Source organism: Euprymna scolopes, chromosome 3, assembly GCF_053919585.1.
Source record: "Euprymna scolopes isolate OS-2025 chromosome 3, ASM5391958v1, whole genome shotgun sequence".
Lineage (NCBI taxonomy): Eukaryota > Metazoa > Mollusca > Cephalopoda > Sepiida > Sepiolidae > Euprymna > Euprymna scolopes.
In genome coordinates this window covers 89,512,747-89,531,552 of record NC_136484.1, presented here as the reverse complement: position 1 = coordinate 89,531,552, position 18,806 = coordinate 89,512,747, and the positions used below count along the sequence as shown (strand labels likewise).

Genomic DNA, 18,806 nt, shown 5'->3' with positions numbered 1-18,806 from the left:
AATATTTTCTTAATAATAATTCCAATTCTGTCATTTTGAAGTTTAATATTTTTATAATATTCATTTTTCCTAAATTTTTATCAACTGAAATAATATTTCTATAATTATGTTTTTATTGTAATTTTTTTTAGGTCGGACTATAATCTTAACAACCCATCACATGGATGAAGCAGATGTTTTGGGAGACCGAATTGCAATCATTTCTGATGGAAAATTGCAGTGTTGTGGCTCCAGCCTCTTTCTAAAGAACTATTATGGCAGTGGATATTATTTGACTTTAGTCAAATCTGAATCCGAAGGAAAACCTGAACAGATTACAAGGATAAAAAAAGCAGAATTATCCAATTCAAGCAGCAGGACATCCTTTAAGAGTTCTTCACCACAAAAGGTTGACGCAGTATGTACATTCATTAAGTAACTTTTTTTGCAATTTGGTTTGTTAGTTTACCACATAGTACCCCTCTCTTTTACAATGTACTGATGTTTATTTGTTGAAATGTAGAGGTGAAATCAAATGTCATTAGGCATACTTTTCTTATGAAAGGCATTATTAAATTAGACAAACATCAAGGTTAATAAGATTTGTTCAGTTACACCTCCTAACTATGCTATAACTTATTCACAGGAAGGCTTAGATTTTACACTATGAGAATAACATTTAGTATGAAGTATAATAGACTAAATAATACAAATAATACAAATTATTAATCTGCAACTCAAAAATTCTGAATCATAATTTCCTTTATTTTCTTTCCTTTTTAATCAAGTATAGATTAAGCATCTCAATTCTGTTGCTCTTTGAAATGAACCAATTAAAAATGACACTCTCTCTCTGTCATCATTTAAACATTCATAAAAAAGGATTGCATATCCCCTTCTAATTATGTCAACATAGAAATTGTTATGTAGTTATTGTGTTCTAAGCATTTTTCCTAGTTCATTTAATGTTTGAAAATTATTTCAATAAACAAGTTATGGGTATATTGTGTTTTTTTCTCAACCTCGTTAATAACTTGACACGCTGAAATCAACAGGTATTCCTTTCTTCTGCTATAGTTTCGTTAATACTGCTTTAAATACTTTCATTTTCTGACTGGAGTAGCTGAATAGTATTGTAAGCACTTTCACAAAGTTTCATGGATTTTTATTGCTCGTTCCTTAAATATTAAAACAAATGTAAACTCGTTAATAATTTCATATGTAGTGTGTGTATATATATATATATATATATGTATGTATAATTTGAGTTCCTTCAGCTATAACCAAAACCAAAACTTATGAAGAATTCTTGATAAAATTATTCATTACAAGAAATAGAACGACAGTCACTCGGAAGAAAAAGATGTAAGCGTGACACACAAAATAACACACGCTATCGTATTAATATATAGATTATTCATTATTTTTACTTATTTATTGTTTTACGTTGCTTTTATTAAAGCAATTAAGTATTATTGCATTTCTCATTCATGCTTTTTAGATTAATATAACAGCTGAAGCAGAAGATGAAGGCTTTACTGAACAGTCAGATCACAGCGATCAGGATAATCTCTCTAAGTGTACTCCGAAAGGTTATGAAGAGACAACTGGTGAGACAAGTAAGGATATTTTGAATGTTTTTATTATTGATTGTATGACAATGTTATGTTTGTTTTATATGATGGGTTATTTTGAGTCTAGCTCTTGCAGAAACCTGTTTTTGCTTTAAGTAGTACAAAACCATCCATAAGTTACGTCACCATTTGTTATTGTATCACTAACATTGTAAATCGTTGTTGTTTGTATCAGTGTGCAATGAATGACTTCATGAAGAGAAATAATAATGCACAGTGGATGATGTTATCAAATGAGAGATATCTCTGGTGGGGTGGGGATCCTTTATGAAGTTTTATTTAGATGATCCTTGACTCACAGATGAATCAGATTTAGTGTATATATGTCTATATATATATAAACTTTGACAATACTTCCACTATTCATTCTTAATAAAAATCATACTGCTTTCAAGTAAATATATACATATATATATATATATATATATATATATATATATATTTCTTCGTAATAATCATGAAGTATGCACTGTGGCAAAGTGACAATAATGAGAGTGAGGTAGAAATAATTTATGATGTTTTATTTAATTGACCCTTGACTACAAGTAGTTATGACTGCTAAGGCTACAAGAAGTATTTCCAAACAACTGCTATTCATTTTTTATAAAATCATAATCTTCTATCTTTGATATAATTTGATTGCAGAAATTCCCTCTGGACCAAATTACGATAGGTTTGCAATGAAGGATGCCACATACGAATTTATTTCGTCTAAACTTTTACCCACCATCTTATGTAACTTATTAACACCATTACATGTACATTTATTATCTTATTTCCTAGGAGCGACATCATTATGATTGCCAAAACCTAAAGACGAAGTAGCTCATATTTCCCCCTCTAACTGAAAAGTCTTCCCACTCTCCTAAACAGGGCCAGTTACTTTTATAACCATTATAACTATATTGACTTGACACCGATATTAACTGGATTGCACACGCATACACTTACAACTACCAGTACACTTTTTTTCTTTTTTCTTTTTACATAGGCATCACCACTTATCAAGGCCAAGAGGCCACTCAAGGATAAGGGTTAAAGAGTGTACAGTAGAAATTGGACAATATAGTAATCGTTAGTAATGGAAATTCGGTAAATTTGTTAACAAGTGGGACGGCTCATCAAGAACTTGTTTACGTTAGACTTGAAGACAACCATATTGTAGTCAGCTGGAAAGCAGGAAAACGGAAGACAATTCCACAGGCATGTAGTTCTAAGAAAGAAGCTTTGTTCATGGAATCTACGTTTAGGTTTAGGCACAGATAACAAGTGGGTGGAATTATTGATAGCGTTTTCAGCTAGACGAGTGTTTGTTGTGAAAGTTTGGCGAGGGGGGACCATAGACTGAAGCTCAGTCGAACACTTTCCATTTCTCGTATTTTTCATTTTGTATCAAAGAAAACGAAAAACCTTCATTTGTTTTTGGTGGTTTTCTTTTGAGGGGAGGGTACTTTATAGATTGTTACATTTAAACAATTACATTACAGATATCTTTACATCATATCAGGTTTTACCGTCCTATATTTAGCTCAATTATATTTTAACCAACTAGAAAACTTTCAAAAATACTTAACAAGACAAAATATATAATCGGCATTTCTTGTATTTTTCGTTTTTTTAGGGATGTGGAGGGAAGGTGGAGTTCAATATTTTAAATCTACGCTAACGTGTTTTTCTTTTTTTCGTTTTTAAAAACACAGCAAATTCAACAAGGGTTGCTGAAAATCATTCCTTCATTCTTGCTTTGGTTGAAATAGTAAAAAAAACATGACGTTATTTTAATTTTGTTATTGTGGACCAGTGGATAAAGGAGAAGAGTCGAAATATAGGGGTTTCAGGTTTGCGTCAATGTAACATATTGGGGGTGAGGTGGAGAAAGTTTTAATATTGAAAAAGGTTTACTTATGTGCTATTTTACGTTCTACATTTTCCTAATTTTTATCAAAATAAAATGAAATGCCTTCATTTCGTTTTGGGGTATTTTCTTTTTGTGTGTTTTTGGGTTTATTTTTATTTTTATTTGGGTTTTATTTTGGGGGATTATGGTGATAAGTGAAATTATTGCAGTAATTAATAAAAAACAATAATCAAAGATAAATATGTGGAAGAAGGATAGGATTACATGTTTTAGTTTTTAAATAAAATTTCCGCTTCTTAATAAAACTTTGAGACCAACTATTTTTAAATGTGAAAGCCGGTAATTAGCCAGTCAACATTACCACAGCTTCAACAATTAAATGGATGTCCCCCCAGCCTTCTCTCCACACGGCATGCCTACTGCATCAATTTTTTGTCTTTTCCCCCCTCACTGTTATTTAAAAAAAATTTTTTTATGGCTGGGCATTGATCAATACACTCTCCATCCGTTCTTGACATTACAATAGTCGTTCTTACCATGAGGAATTGGGGTGTCTATTCCGAAAGTCGTTCATAACATGAGAAGGTTAGGGGTTGGGCAGCAACAACAACTTACTTTAACTTTTTTCAAAGGGGGGTACGCTTCCACCAAGCAACGCCGGTTAGCAGGTACTGCTAATATATATATATATTTCTTGATAATAAACATGAATTATGCCTTGTGAGAATAACAAAAATCCACAAAGTTTTAATAGTATATAGATTAGTAGTAACACTAATTACATGGTGGAACGATAAATTTGTCACCCTAAAAGAAAACAACACTACAGCTTTATTTTAAAACTTTTATTGAAAAAATCAGTTCAGGTAACTTGATTATGTAGTAGAGCTGACATCTCTATCCGTCTTCAGCCTCAATCCCCGCCTCGATATGCGTTCGGAACTGGAAGCATGCCTTTTCCACAAGGGCCAGCATGAGCTCAGCAAATACTCAGTGGATGGTAGCGATCAGGCTTGTTTTAGTGTTGTGGGAGGTCATGTTGGTGATTTTCTTGACGTATGACTAAACGTTGTTCAAAAGTAGTTCAGCAGGTTCAGGTCAGAGAAGGAGGGGGCCAGTGAGATAAGGGTACAAAGTCGTAGCACGCTTTCTGAAGCCAGGCCTGCATCTCTTTGAACTTATTGGTCGGTGCCAAGTTCTGCTGCCACACCTAGGGTCTACCAGCAGCTACCTGATTCCACCAAGGGATCACCATACTTCAACACGTGTAGGTACACTTTGATTTTGACTTTCAAGCTGACTTAAAAAATATGAAGTGGCATGATGTAGCCCTCACTTCACACGACACTAAAACCATAACCATGACAGGAAACTTTGTTTGCCTCACCCTGCGCACATCCTTGTTATTTATGGCTATCTAGCGATGCATTTTGAGAGTGCTGGCAATGGTCCTGTTAGCATAAGTTGTATAGCAGTGCATCTCTGATCTTGCTCATTGAACATTGTATCACTTTCTGACATGATAGAAGGGTCTTATCACTCCTTGGAATTGTATACAACTGGCCAACTAGTAGATGGTTTTCAAAAAAAAAAAAAGAAAACCGGTTTTCATCAAATGGAAATGGAGTCATGTCGTCTTTTCTAGGGCGACAATTTTATTGTTCCACCCTGTATATTATAATTCAAAACCTTGTCTTACACTTTTTCCACCTCAAAGATCCTTCATAATAACTGCTTAATGGTTTTCAAGCCTATAAGTGTTTATTATTAGTTGTGTTAGTTTAAGAGGTAGAAGTAGAATTATTCATTCCACTCCTCCCGTATGATACATCCATATATGAGGCAATTATATCTGGATGCCTATAAGTGTTCATTATTATTTGTCACTCTGAAAGTAGTTTCCCTGCAGTAGTAGTATTATATGTCCACTTTTATTACACACTTGTAAGGAAAGAATAGTTTATACAAAATTGGGTATTATGTTTGATAGTATATAATGATGATGCAGTAGTGGATCCAGTGTTGTTATTTGTGAAGCACAAGAAGATTGTCATTCAAATCCTTACAACACCTTCACGGAAAAACCTGAAAGATGACAAATTGGAAAGACATTGACTTGTGTAACAGTCATGGCAAAACGGAAAGATGTTTGACATTTTTTTTAAGCAGTTGAATTTTCTATCTAGTTTACTTACTTCAATAGTGTGGGTCGATGACCCATAAGATGTGTAGTAGGACATAACCTGCAGTGGGAATGACTATATATCCAACATAGTTAGACACAGTTAATCAATCGAGAATATATACTCGAGAGTCAAAATAATGAAAAGAATATTCTCTTGCATAATGTCAAATTCCCACAACTTTCTTATTTCAATGCAAGCTAAGATGAAAAGCTGCTGAAACAGCTCACGATATCAACAAAGCGTTTGGCCCAAGAATACCAACTGAACGCACAGCACAATGGTGGTTTAAGAAATTTTGTGGCGGTGACGAGAATCTTGAAGATGATGGGCATAGTAGTCAGCCATCAGATGTTGACAACAATTAATTAAGAGCCTTAGTCGAAGCCAATCCATGCACAACTGTTTGAGAACTTGCTTCTGAATTAGAGGCAACGTATACAACGATTTCACACCACTTGAGAGAGACTGGAAAGAAAAAAAAAATTGATAAATGGGTGCCTCACAAATTGAATGACAACCAAAATAAACGCCATTATGAAGTGTCTTCCCTTCTTTAATGCAACAAGTACAATCCATTTATTGATCGGGTTGTGAATTATAATGAAAAGTGGGTTCTTGATGACAATCAACGATGCTCAGCTCATCTCAGTGGTTAGACGCCGATGAAGCTCCATGACATTTCCCGAAGCCAGAGTTATACCAAGTCGCAGACTGTTTGGTGGTCTGCGACTGGTCTCATCCATTACAGTTTTTTGAATGCAGGCGAAACCATTACGGTGGAAAAGTATTGTCAACAAATGGATGAAAGGCATCGGAAACTTTGACAACAATACTTAGCATTAGTCAATAGAAAAGTCCCAATTCTCCTCCACGACAATGCCCAACTGCACATTGCTAAACCGACCCTCCCAACTATCACTTTTTCAAGCATTTCAACAAATTTCTGTGTGCGAATTGCTGCAAAAACCTAAGCGATATCAAGAACGACTTCAGCGACTTCATCGCCACTAGAATGCAAAATTTTTATGTTACTGGCATAAACACCCTTGTTTTGTGTTGACAAAAGTGTGTTGATTCTGATGGTGCTTATTTTGATCAATAAATTTTTGTTTGAGTCAAGATATGTTCACCTGAATTTAAGTTAAAAACTGCAAGAACTTTCTTATCAACCTGATGGTAATAGTAGTATGATTATAATGTTGACACACTTATGACACACGTTTAATGCCAATGGTGCTTTGCACTAATTTTGATGCAATTCTGACTAATAGTTTTGGAGCCTATAAGTGTTTATTTTTATCAGTGCTAGTAGTATTAAAATTTGTATCTAGCATTCCAAGGGTTCTACATGCCAAATATATGACAATTCTGGATTCTTTAAGTGATGAACATGGACACACAGAGGAAATAATTGATTGTAATATAGATTCATGTTTTTTTTTTTTTTTTTTTTTTTCTTAGGTTTCTCTCATGAACGCTTGCTTTCTTTTATCCGAAAGTATATCCCAAATTCTCGGCTCGTTGATGAAATGGGTTCAGAATTGTGCTATCAGCTTACTCATGATAAAGAAGCAAATTTTGAAGATTTGTTTGCCGATCTGGAAAAATACCACAGAGAAATGGGCATTTCTACATATGGAATTTCAGACACAACTTTGGAAGAGGTCAGTATCTTTAGCTTTATTCGTTTTTCTTCGAAAAAGAAATTCAATCTACTACAACTACTGTAAATAATAAACTTTAAATTAAAATTAGTAAAATTAATTAAATAAAATTTATATTATAAATTGAAAATATATTTTCTATTACTTAAATTCTAAATGAAAAGATAATTTTCTTTATGTAAAATTGTTTTCATCAAAATTTGAGTGATCATTATTTTCATTGTACTTGCAATAACCCTTATCACTGAGTGACTTCCGGACCTTGATAAGTGGTGACCACTGTGTAAAAAAAAAAAATTGTTTTTCTTTGAACTAGTGTTCTCATCACCATTGCTACTTCATTTTAGCCGATGTGCTTATGTCATCTTGTTCATGATTCATTAATCTTCTTTTTTTCTCTATATAAATAAAGCAGTACATGTATGTGTGTATGTAAATATCTAACAGGTAAACTCTTAAACTACTGGTCACATAACACTGACATTTTCAGGAAATAATAGTCATTAACCAAGGATGGTTTATAGCGAATAATATCTTTTTTTACATGCATGAATAACGCGTACAGATATCAGAAAATTTACATGTAAAATGTACATTAACACCAAGCAAACATTTTTAGCGGTCATGCACATGTGCACGGAACACAATTTGTAAGCCTATATATCTTTTATTTTATCTACTTTATTTCATATATATTTTTATGATGGAGGGGGTGGAAAATAACGTACGGAATACGAACCGTGCTGAAATAATAACATTTAAAAAGCCATTCTTAATATGGGCAGGGAAAGGTATTTTTAAAACTATTCTTTACTTTCACCTAACAATTTATTAAATAAGAAACTGACATATGGAATATGGACAGCACTGAAATAATAGTGTAATTATTTAGAAAGGCATTCTTAATATGGGGAGGGAAGGGTATGTTTTTTACTATTCTTTACTTTTTCCTAAGAATTTAAAATAATTGTCTCAGTCATGAAGACCAAGCAACCAAGTTGTTTTTATCAGCCAATATCTCCTTAAAATCAAATTGGGGTGGGGGGAGGAATGAGGTTGTTGAAATGCTGCACCAGAACAGATACTACACTTTGATCTTAATAAAAAGGTCAATTAAGCGTAATATAGTTTCCTACCAGGCATTATCTCCTGCTTAAAAAAACAAAACAAAGCAAAGATACAAAATAATCGACACAGAATATATTTTTAAGAATGGTGGTGGTGGGGGGGATATGGAGTTAATCCCGTAAACGGCCGAAGCAGTTTACGATCTCAAAAATACTTTATTTTACATATATTTATAAGAGACAGGGAGGATATGAAGTCAGCCCCAGAAATGACTGAGGCTGTTTAGGATCTCAATATTCTTTTATTCCATATTTATTTTTAAGAGAGAGGGGGTGATATAGAGTCAGTCCTGGAAATGGCTGAAGCAGTTTACAATCTCAAATTTTCTTTATTTCATATCTATTTTTAAGTGATGGGATGATATGGAATCAGTCCTGGAAATGGTTGAAGCAATTTACGATTTCATAATTACTTTATTTCATATATATTTTAAAAGAGGGTGGGGACTGACATTCGGAATACGGACCGTGCTGAAATAATAGCATTATTATTCAAAAAGCCATTATTAATATGAGGAGCGTATGTTTTTAACTATTCTGTACTTTCACCTAACAATTTAAAAAATGAAAAGTGGCGCACAGGATACGGCTCATGCTGTTATTATTTAGAAAGCCTTTCTTAATATGGAGAAAGGAAGGTATTTTTGTAAACTATTCTGTACTTTCACCTAACAATTTTATAAATAAAAAAACTGACACACAGAATAAGGACTGTGCTGAAATATTAACATATTTAGAAAGTTAATATCAATACGAGGAAGGAAGGTTTAAATTTTGTACTTTCACCTAACAATATATTAAATAAGAAACTGACATACAGAATACGGACTGTGCTGAAATAATAAAGTTATTATTTAGAAAACCATTTTAATATGGCAAAAGGTGGGTATGTTTTGAACTATTCTGTAATTTCACTCGACAATACAATAAATAAATAAAAAAAATGACATACAGATTACGGACCGTGCTGAAATAATAACGTTATTTTGAAAGCCATTCTTAATATGGGGAGGGTTTTAACTATTCTGTACTTTTTTGTTATTTTTTCTTTACTTTCCTCCCCACGAGTGCAGAGTTGCGAACAAATTTGGTTTTTAATATGGAGGAAATCTAACTCCCCAAAAAGAGGAATTCATGATAGGAAGAAAAATAATTTTCTCAGTCATAAAGAACTTCTTCACTAAGACGGAACAAAATTGAAGCACAGCATCACACTTTGATCTTAGCCAATAGACCAAGTAACCAAGTAGTTTTTTACTAGGCATTATCTCCTCCTTAAGTTAAGCAACATTCAGCTTGGTCATTATTAGATGGGTGACTATTTCAGAATACTTAATGCATTATGTAAATCATCAAAGTTAAGCAGTATTGAGCTCGGTCATTATCAGATGAGTAACTACTTGGGATTACTAAATGCTTTATGTGAATCACCAAAGTTAAGCAACATTGAACTTGATCATTATCAGATGGGTAACAACTTGGTAATACCAAATACTTTATGTATATCACCAAAGTTAAGTAACATTGAGCTTGATCATTACCAGATGGGTGACTACTGGGGAATATAACAACCGTTATGTAGATCAACAAAGTTAAGCAACATTGAGCTTAGTCATTATCAGATGAGAGACTACTTGGAAATACTAAATGCTTTATGTTGATTATCAAAGTCAAGCAAAATTGAGCTTGGTCATTATTAGATGGGTGGCTACTTGAGAATATCAAATGCATTATGTAAATCATGAAAGTTAAACAACATTGTGCTTGGTCATTATCAGATGGGTGACTACTTCGAAATACCAAATGCTTTATGTAGATCACCAAAGTTAAGCAACATTGAACTTGGTAATTATCTGATGGCTGACTACTTGGGATTACCAAATGCTTTATGTAAATCACCAAAAGTTAAAAACATTAAACTTGATCATTATCAGATGGGTGACAACTTGGTAATTCCAAATCTTTTATGTAACAAATGGTAAGCAACATTGAGCTTGATCATTATCAGATGGGTGACTACTTGGGAATACCAAACACTTTATGTACATCATGAAAGTTAAGCAACATTGAGCTTGGTCATTATTAGATGGATGACTACTTGGAAATATCAAATGCTTTATGCAGATCATCAAAGTTAAGCAACATTGAACTTGAACATTATTAGAAGGGTGACGACTTGGGAATACCAAATCCTTTATGCAGATCACCAAAGTTAAGCAATATTGAGCTTGCTCATTATTTTAGTGGGGCGGGGCATATGAAGTCAGTTTTTACATATTTTACAAGTGGTGTCTGGGATATGCAGTCAGTCCCGGATATGGTTGAAAAATTTGACGATTTAGACATTAATTTGTTTCATGTATATTTTTAACAGTGGAGTTGGGGGTATGGAGTCAGTCCTGAAAATGGTTGAAAATGTTGACGATTTAATCATTACTTTATTTCATGCATATTATTAATAGTGGGGTGGGGAATATGAAGTCAATCCCGAAAATTGCTATAACAGTTTGCGATTTAAACATTCCTTTATTACATGTATATTTTTATCAGTAGGGTGGGGGATATGAAGTCAGTCCCGAAAATGGTTGAAATAGTTGACGATTTAAACATTACTTTATGTCCTATATATTTTTAACAGATGGGGTTTGAATATGAAGTCAGTCCCGAAATGGCTGAAACATTTACAATTGAAGCATTACTTTATGTCATGTATACTTTTAGCAGTAGAGTGCAGGGATATGAAGTTTAGTCCTGGAAATGGCTGAAAAAGTTTACGAGTTAAACATTACTTTATTACATGTATATTTGGACAGTGGGGTGGTGGAAATATATACTAGCTGAAGGCAAGGCGTCGCCTGGAATTGAATGAGATAGGTGGACATATATACTAGCAAAAGGCCCTAGCGTCGCTCGGGATTGAAGGAGATATGTGGAAATATACACTAGTGGAAGACCCGGCGTCACCTGGGACTGGGTGAGACAGGTTGAAATATATGCAGGTTGCCAAGATTGAATATCATAGATGAAGACATCACTCCAGACAAGGCATGAAGCCACTTAAAATATTTTATGTAAATAGCTCCATATAATGCATGAAGCCACTTGAAATATCTTATGAAAATCACTCCAGACAAGGTACGAACCCACTAGAATTTTTTATGGAAATCGCTCCAGACAAGGCATTATGCCACTAGAAATGTCTTATGTGAACATGAAATGGACAAGTTTCTGTTGGAGGTCATTCATATTTTTCTGAATTTTCAATGACGTCTTTTTTCCAAAAAAATTTGTTGTTGGTAGTGGCGAAAGAAAATGAAACACGGTAATGTGAAATTTGATAATGAAGCAAACGTTTTCTATTTACTTAACTGTGTCAATGCATTCATTTGAAAAATGACATGATTTTTCTTACAATTACAGTGCCGATAGAAACCCAGTAATGTTGAAATTTATGGTAAAGCAAGGGTTGCCTAATCATTAACCAAGACAATGTATTTATATATTAATTTGGAAATCCTAATGATCCATCTTCTAAAAATGATTTCAATTTTCTTAAAATTATGGTAGCCTTGATGGGAAGAGAAATTATTTCTTATATGTTGTACAATACCTGTCGAGGGTATGTCAAATTGTTTCATATATGTATTTAAATTACCCGTCCGAGGGTAGGTAAAATTATTTTAAATATGTGTTGCTCATTACCCGTTCTTTCAAAGGTAAAATTATTTCATGTACGTGCTGTAAATTACCTATCCTAGGGCAGGTACAATTATTTCATAGATGTGTAATACCCGTCCTAGGGTACGTAGAATATTCTTTTGCTCGAAATAGCAAATAATACATCGACATTAATAATTTCTCTATCCTAAGAATAACAAATATGTTCAAAATCAACCTCAATTTTCTCATTGTTTATACAGTCCCAAGCAGTGCCGGATAGCCCTGCTAGTTTATTATATTTATGAAAATGTAATCTATGGTTTACCTGTCTCCTCTCGAGGGTCGTATGTGATACAAGATCGAGCCTTATATGGTGTGAGATTATTTTTGAACATCACAAAGGCGCTTTTCCTTGATAGCAAATTACTTAGAAAAATAGTCTAGATGAAACCAGTTAACATTTCCTTGGTAGAGGTGCTTCAAGCAACTAGCAATAAATTCCTCCTCAAAGGAGGAGGTAATGCCTGACAGGACGACTTGATACATAGTAGGAACTAAGTTAGCTAGTGTAAATTTTGACAAGGGCTACCTTAGTGCATGTTAGGATAACCTTAATCTGCAGACAGAATTGTACCCAAAAACAGGTGACGTGAAGTTGGTGGAGTGGAAGCAAATATTAAAGCGATAGATAAAACAGTTGAACTATATGAGAATATGACGAATGAGCTACGTCTTTGAGTGAAAGAAAACTAAGGTTTTCAGTCAATAATGTAGAATAATTTAAAGCAAAGGTTACCGATGTCTGTCCATCGGTGTCTCTCATTTCATAAGTTAGCAAGTTACGTTTAAGAAGTAAATAATTATTAAAATACATTAGTCTCTCTCCCCATAAGTAAATTCTCTTCAATAAAATTGTGAAGAAACTCAGCGAACATCTCCTTATACTGTTCCTGAGTGAGAAGTTTTATTTGTCTAAGTTAAACAGTCAAGGCGATCTACAATCACTAGACGAAATAGCTACTCATGAGATGGCAACAACGAAAAACAGTGACAATGATAAGAATTAAAAGACTATCACATGTAAATACCATGCGCAAGTGTAAAAAGATTTTTATTTGGTTTATTGATCGCTTATTGATAAAAACAAAAATATTCTACATTCTTCTACATTCTATTTTTTAAGACAGGATACAAATTTTATTTGTTTGTGTTTCAAAACAATGCCTCAATAAACATTCTGTTCTTTAGGTGATAGTAATGATCTATTATAATAAAATTAAAAATAAATTAAACATGATCTGTTGTTTATTTTAAAGTCGCATATTACAAAGTTTGTGATAAAAATGGCTTCCATTGAGTTCATTTTGTCATAAAATTAACTAAATTACATGCTTCCTATTAAGGTCAGTGTCACATCCACACAGATGAAAGAGGATGTAACAAAAGTTTTAATTGGAACGTTTAACACCAAATATGGCAATTTTATTAATTAAAAAGATTGAAGAATTCTTTATATTGTGCTTTCTGCATTTACACCAGCCATCTATAAACAGTAAAAAAAATTTATAACTTGAAATTCGGAGAGGAGTTTTACAAAAATATTGTAGAGTCTACATTCGTGTCAGACATCAATCAATAGTGAATACATTAATAATATAAGGGTGTGCTTCACACTGGACATTAAAAACGGTAATGTGTACTTTATTGATTGTGGTGTTTAAGTAATAATATCGCAGATTCCATATTTGGACCAGATGTCCATAGACATCAAAGAATTTATTTTAGTTTATTTATAATTTGAAAATTGAAAATTCTGGTAATATGAACAAGAATAGAAATGGCAATATATAGTTCAAATTTGGAAATAGTACATAGGTATCCTCATAGATTCCCGGGTAATTCTGAGTGTGTCTGCCAGTTTAAAAGCAAACATTAAAACAATCCATTCATTGGCTGTAAATACATAAGAAATATTAATGTACACAGTCAACAGCAATTATATTTAAATATAGTAAAAACGTCACCATTAACAAATTAAAGGGCTGAAAAAGGCCGCAGAGCACATTAACCAAAACGTAATTAAAATACCAATAGTGCTGGCAATATACAAAAAAAAAAATTAAATGCAAATATTTATTTGTACATATCCATACGAAATAGTAAATTTTTAAAATCTTATATATTTAATTGAATGCAATAATAATCAACGGTAATTTTTTTTTTTTTAGGTTTTTCTAAGAGTTACAGATGATTGTTCGGAATCCAATGGTGATGAATTAATGCGGAAAAAATTGGAGGAAATTTCTGAAAGTAAGTAGAGAATGCAACTGATTGATGCATCTATCCTTCAAACCATGTCATGATAGCTTAGAATGATGCAAGACAGTAATGACAATTTCCTTTGAAACAAAGCAATAAAGATGGCAATGCATTTCCTGTTCAGCATCACTTGTTCAAGTGTAAAATTTGTTTTGACAAGAGAGGGAAACTCCTACTGGATATTTTCTTTTATTTACTGTACTTTTTTTAATTTTGAGCAACTTTGTTTTGAAAGTTAACTAATAAATATAAAATTGAATTTTAAGAAAATTGTAATCCTATATTTAATGTTTGTGAATTATTTTGAATATTATAGCTATTTCTTTTATTCAGCATAAAAATACCTCATGAACTTTTTTTTTGTTTCATTATTTGATTATGTTTACAGAAATAATAATTTGCTCTCTTGCATTAATACTTGAATTAATATATTTGGAAAAGGCATGAATTTAATTCTCTTACTTCAATTATGAATAAAATAGATACATTGAATTCAATAACTTGGTAAGCAACCAGTCTTGGAGAAGGAAAACTATGAATGTCACAATATGTGAATCTTTTACTTCATTGTGTAATTGATGTAGTTATTTATTATATATTAAAACATTAATCATCTACTTTCTCGTTACTCTTGTAAAATTTCTGAACAGTGAATCTTAATTCATTCTGGTAAAAATTCTGAACCATGAGCATTGTTGTCACTCTGATAAAAAAATACTGATTCATGGATCTGGTTTTCATATGCATAAAACTCTGGACTTTGTTCTTATGCTGGTAAAATCTTGAACTACAGTAGAACCCCGGGATACGATGGCCCAAAGATACGTTTTTTTTTTTTTTTTTCAGGTTATGATGCGAAATACAATGTTTTTCTAGACCCTCGTTATGGTATTTGCCTATACTGTACTATATTTTGTTATTAAGTTTTACTGCCGTATCCAGGGGTTCTATCATATCTTTTTTGTCACTCTGACAAAGATTCTGAATGCTTTGGTAAGACCTTGTCAGTCTTTAAGCTTGTTCAGCTATGACAAAAGAAATCTTGGGTTCAAATGATGAGGCCAGCAAGTCAATGATATTGAGCCATCAACTAGACCAAAGGAAAAGTCACAAGTTTATTTAAAAAGTTTTGTACTTTTATTTACATTATACAACTACAATGATATTAAAACCGTGTCTTAACTGATTTTTAAATGATTTAAATTAAAAGAAGTTTAAAAAAAGATGAACGGATTTGAATCTTGTTTTTAAAACAATAAAGCGTTTAATTTTTTTTAATTTTTTGTTATTGAAACATTTCTAATCGGTTTTGTTCTTAATTTATAGGCGGCCGTTTACCTCGTCCATTGAGTCGATTAAGTTTCCGTAAAAACAGGAACACATTTTTATCACAATCAAATGGTGTTGACAGTAAAGAGAAGTTAGGTAAGAATTATTTATTTATACTAATATGAGAAAAGTGTTTTTTGTTTGTTTACTGATGAAGTTGTTATACCTATGGATTTGTGCAAATTGTTTTAAGGGGATTATTATGACTGTTTTCTGAAGGAGCATGAAATTTACTTTTATCTCAGATTTTTATGAGATTTAAACTATATTTAATTTATACAAAGACATTCTTAAAATGCAAAATCCTATGTTGGCTTATAATTATCAGGATTATCTCTCTTGCATTCTGCTACAAGTTATCTTCCTTGAATTATTCTGGTGAACGTTACAAGAAAGTGTTTGGGAAAGATAAACCCAGATACATAAATTTTAAAAACACAAAAGCTAGAATATTTAGATATTCATAAGTTTTATACCTTTAAAGTCTATAAGAGTATAAGAGTATTTTTATAAATTCATAACTTTAATCATTTAATTTGTTTTACAATACTGTCTAAAGATATTATCTTACTGACTTAAAATGCACCAAACATTGATGTTATTGTCTTTTTTCCCTTTGCAAAACTCAATGATATCCTGTAAAACCAAAAACAAAACCAACAAATAAACCAAAATAAATATGTATAGAAAAAATTTAATAAAAATCTTTTATAAGAAAGAGCAGATTCAGCATTAAATAACCTGAAAAGGGTTGATATGTGTAAAATAAAGAATTAAACTAAACCTGTATGGAAATAATTTTTCAATATAGAAGTCAATTTTGATTGATTTGACATATTTTAAGGCCTGGAATTTTATATTTTTTTAAAGGATTCCTTTGGAGAGCACAAACATTCCCATACCTCTGTACTTTTTCTCACCTCATATTTAAATCAAATTTGAATACAAATATTTATAAATTTCAATCTTTGTAAATCTTTTAGCTCCACAAAATGGAGCTGTATAATCTTTTATTGTCACACACTTTTTACTATCATAAAATGTTTTTCACTGTTTGAGGTATTTCAGAACTTGCAATTTGAACAGATTCAATAGGTTACAATAACAAGTGTTACCAACACAAATGAAAAATGTAAAGTTAAAACATTTTTTATGTATATTATAATAACATCACGTTAAAGCAGATTTGAAATGCTTGTGAAATAAGTCTTGTTCTTCATCAATAAAAATAAAAATTAAAGAAAAGATTCCCGGATGCAGCTTCTGTGCTTAGTGCTGAGGTATCTGCCATTAACTTGGCGCTAGATATAATAACTGATAACCATCAAAAATATCTCATCCTTACAAATTCTCTATCGGTACTCATATCACTGAAAGAAAAAAAATGACAAATCATCTAAATAAAATAAACACCATAAGAATAAATAAATACATAATCTTCTGCTGGATTCCAAGCCACATCAGCATCTACATGAATGAAAAAGTGGATAAAGCAGCAAAAGAGTCACTTCAGTAAAATCATACAATGGGAAAAATCCCTTATACGGACCTAAAACCCAATATATATATTTATATATATATATATATATATATATATATATATATATATAAAGAAAATGGCAAGAACATTGACACTCATGTACAGAGAACAAACTATTCCAAGTAACGCCAAATATCGGAATAAGAGATAAAAAAAGATGTCAAGAAAAGAAGAGGTAGTAATGATTAGACTACGAATAGGTCACACTCATGTCCCTCATTCACATCTACTAAAAGGAGAGGTGCCTATTTGCATAACGTGTCAAGAGTACATCACATACTGACAGGCTGTGTGGACTTTAAACAAGCCTGAATAAAGCATTACCAAGAGAATGGTCTAAGAGAGATATTTAAAAAAATCGACCCAGAAAAAAATTATTGAATTCCTGAAAGAGATTAAAATATACAACAAAATATAACAAAAGATTCCACAAGAAAGACCAAAAACAACTAAACAGCATCTAACACATTACAATTAATGTTTTGCCATTAAATGACCCCAAAGTGGTTTATATGCTGTAAAATAAAACAAAACAAAACAAACAAACCAATTAATGTACCACACTTGCTGAGTTCTGCTGAGTTCTTAACTACTTCCACACTGAAAACCGTGACTAAACCACAATCTGTGATAGTTCGGAAATGATAAGTACCATAGGGCATAATGTCCATCCCCAACCGTTGCCAGTCTCTGCTCCCCTCTAATTTTCATTTCTTTCAGTAGATTGGTACTGGATCTATAGATTGACATTCTTTACATGGTCATATAGTCAATTTGACTGTTACTTTCATCATCGCAGGGTAAACTCTTCTGGTGAAATAAATAGTATGTCACACTCCTGGATGTCCAGTTTCTTTGGATGGCCATAAACAGGCTGTGTTAAGCTTAGCTACATGCACTGCATTAATTAGGGGCTTGCGTCCCTCGTCCTTCTTCATGAATCACTGCTGTGAGAAGCATGTAAATTAGGTAGCTAAGTTGTGGATTGATCCAACCAATGTCTTGTCCACTGAGAGCTCATATTTCTTTACCAGCTTTACCAAGTTAATTCCTTTCAGCCAGATTAATATACTGCACATCATTCTCAGATTGTAGCCAACAAGAATTCTCCAATACAGTCCTGTAGCTTTTCAATGCCACCTTGGTTGCTAGCATGCTGACCTCGACCCATACGTTCAATTATCAGCCAACCATGCACTAGTCCCCACAAGCTTGATCATTCTGCTTTACTAAATCCACAGTCTCACATGTCCTATGCCGAAGAAGGAAATCTGTCACTTTTTGAGAAGAAGAATATGGTTCAGCATGTGATGATATTGGGAACTTCTGGGACTGTATTTCCTCACTTCTAGTACAAGACACCTTGCTCTTTTAATATTGTCAATCCCAACAAGCGTCTGTCATCCCTCAGGCCTTCTGCATCGTTACATTCTAGTCCAAATCGAACCAAATATTTCCTGACTTGAGCTTTGTCAACAAGGATATTACTAATACAAGCCAATGTTGCACA

At 32.6% G+C, this 18,806-nt stretch overlaps 1 protein-coding gene across 2 annotated transcripts in view; it reads left to right on the top strand.

Annotated features, from left to right (window-relative positions):
* Nucleotides 1-18,806, top strand: part of LOC145257268 (phospholipid-transporting ATPase ABCA1-like) — a 379,489-nt gene that overhangs the window by 258,897 nt on the left and 101,786 nt on the right. For both annotated transcript variants that reach the window (XM_080115647.1, XM_080115648.1), the window contains exons 24-28: nucleotides 132-397; nucleotides 1,481-1,598; nucleotides 7,119-7,321; nucleotides 14,337-14,418; nucleotides 15,754-15,852. In XM_080115647.1, the coding sequence (XP_079971773.1) occupies nucleotides 132-397; nucleotides 1,481-1,598; nucleotides 7,119-7,321; nucleotides 14,337-14,418; nucleotides 15,754-15,852 (768 nt within the window). The remainder of the gene's footprint in view (nucleotides 1-131; nucleotides 398-1,480; nucleotides 1,599-7,118; nucleotides 7,322-14,336; nucleotides 14,419-15,753; nucleotides 15,853-18,806) is intronic.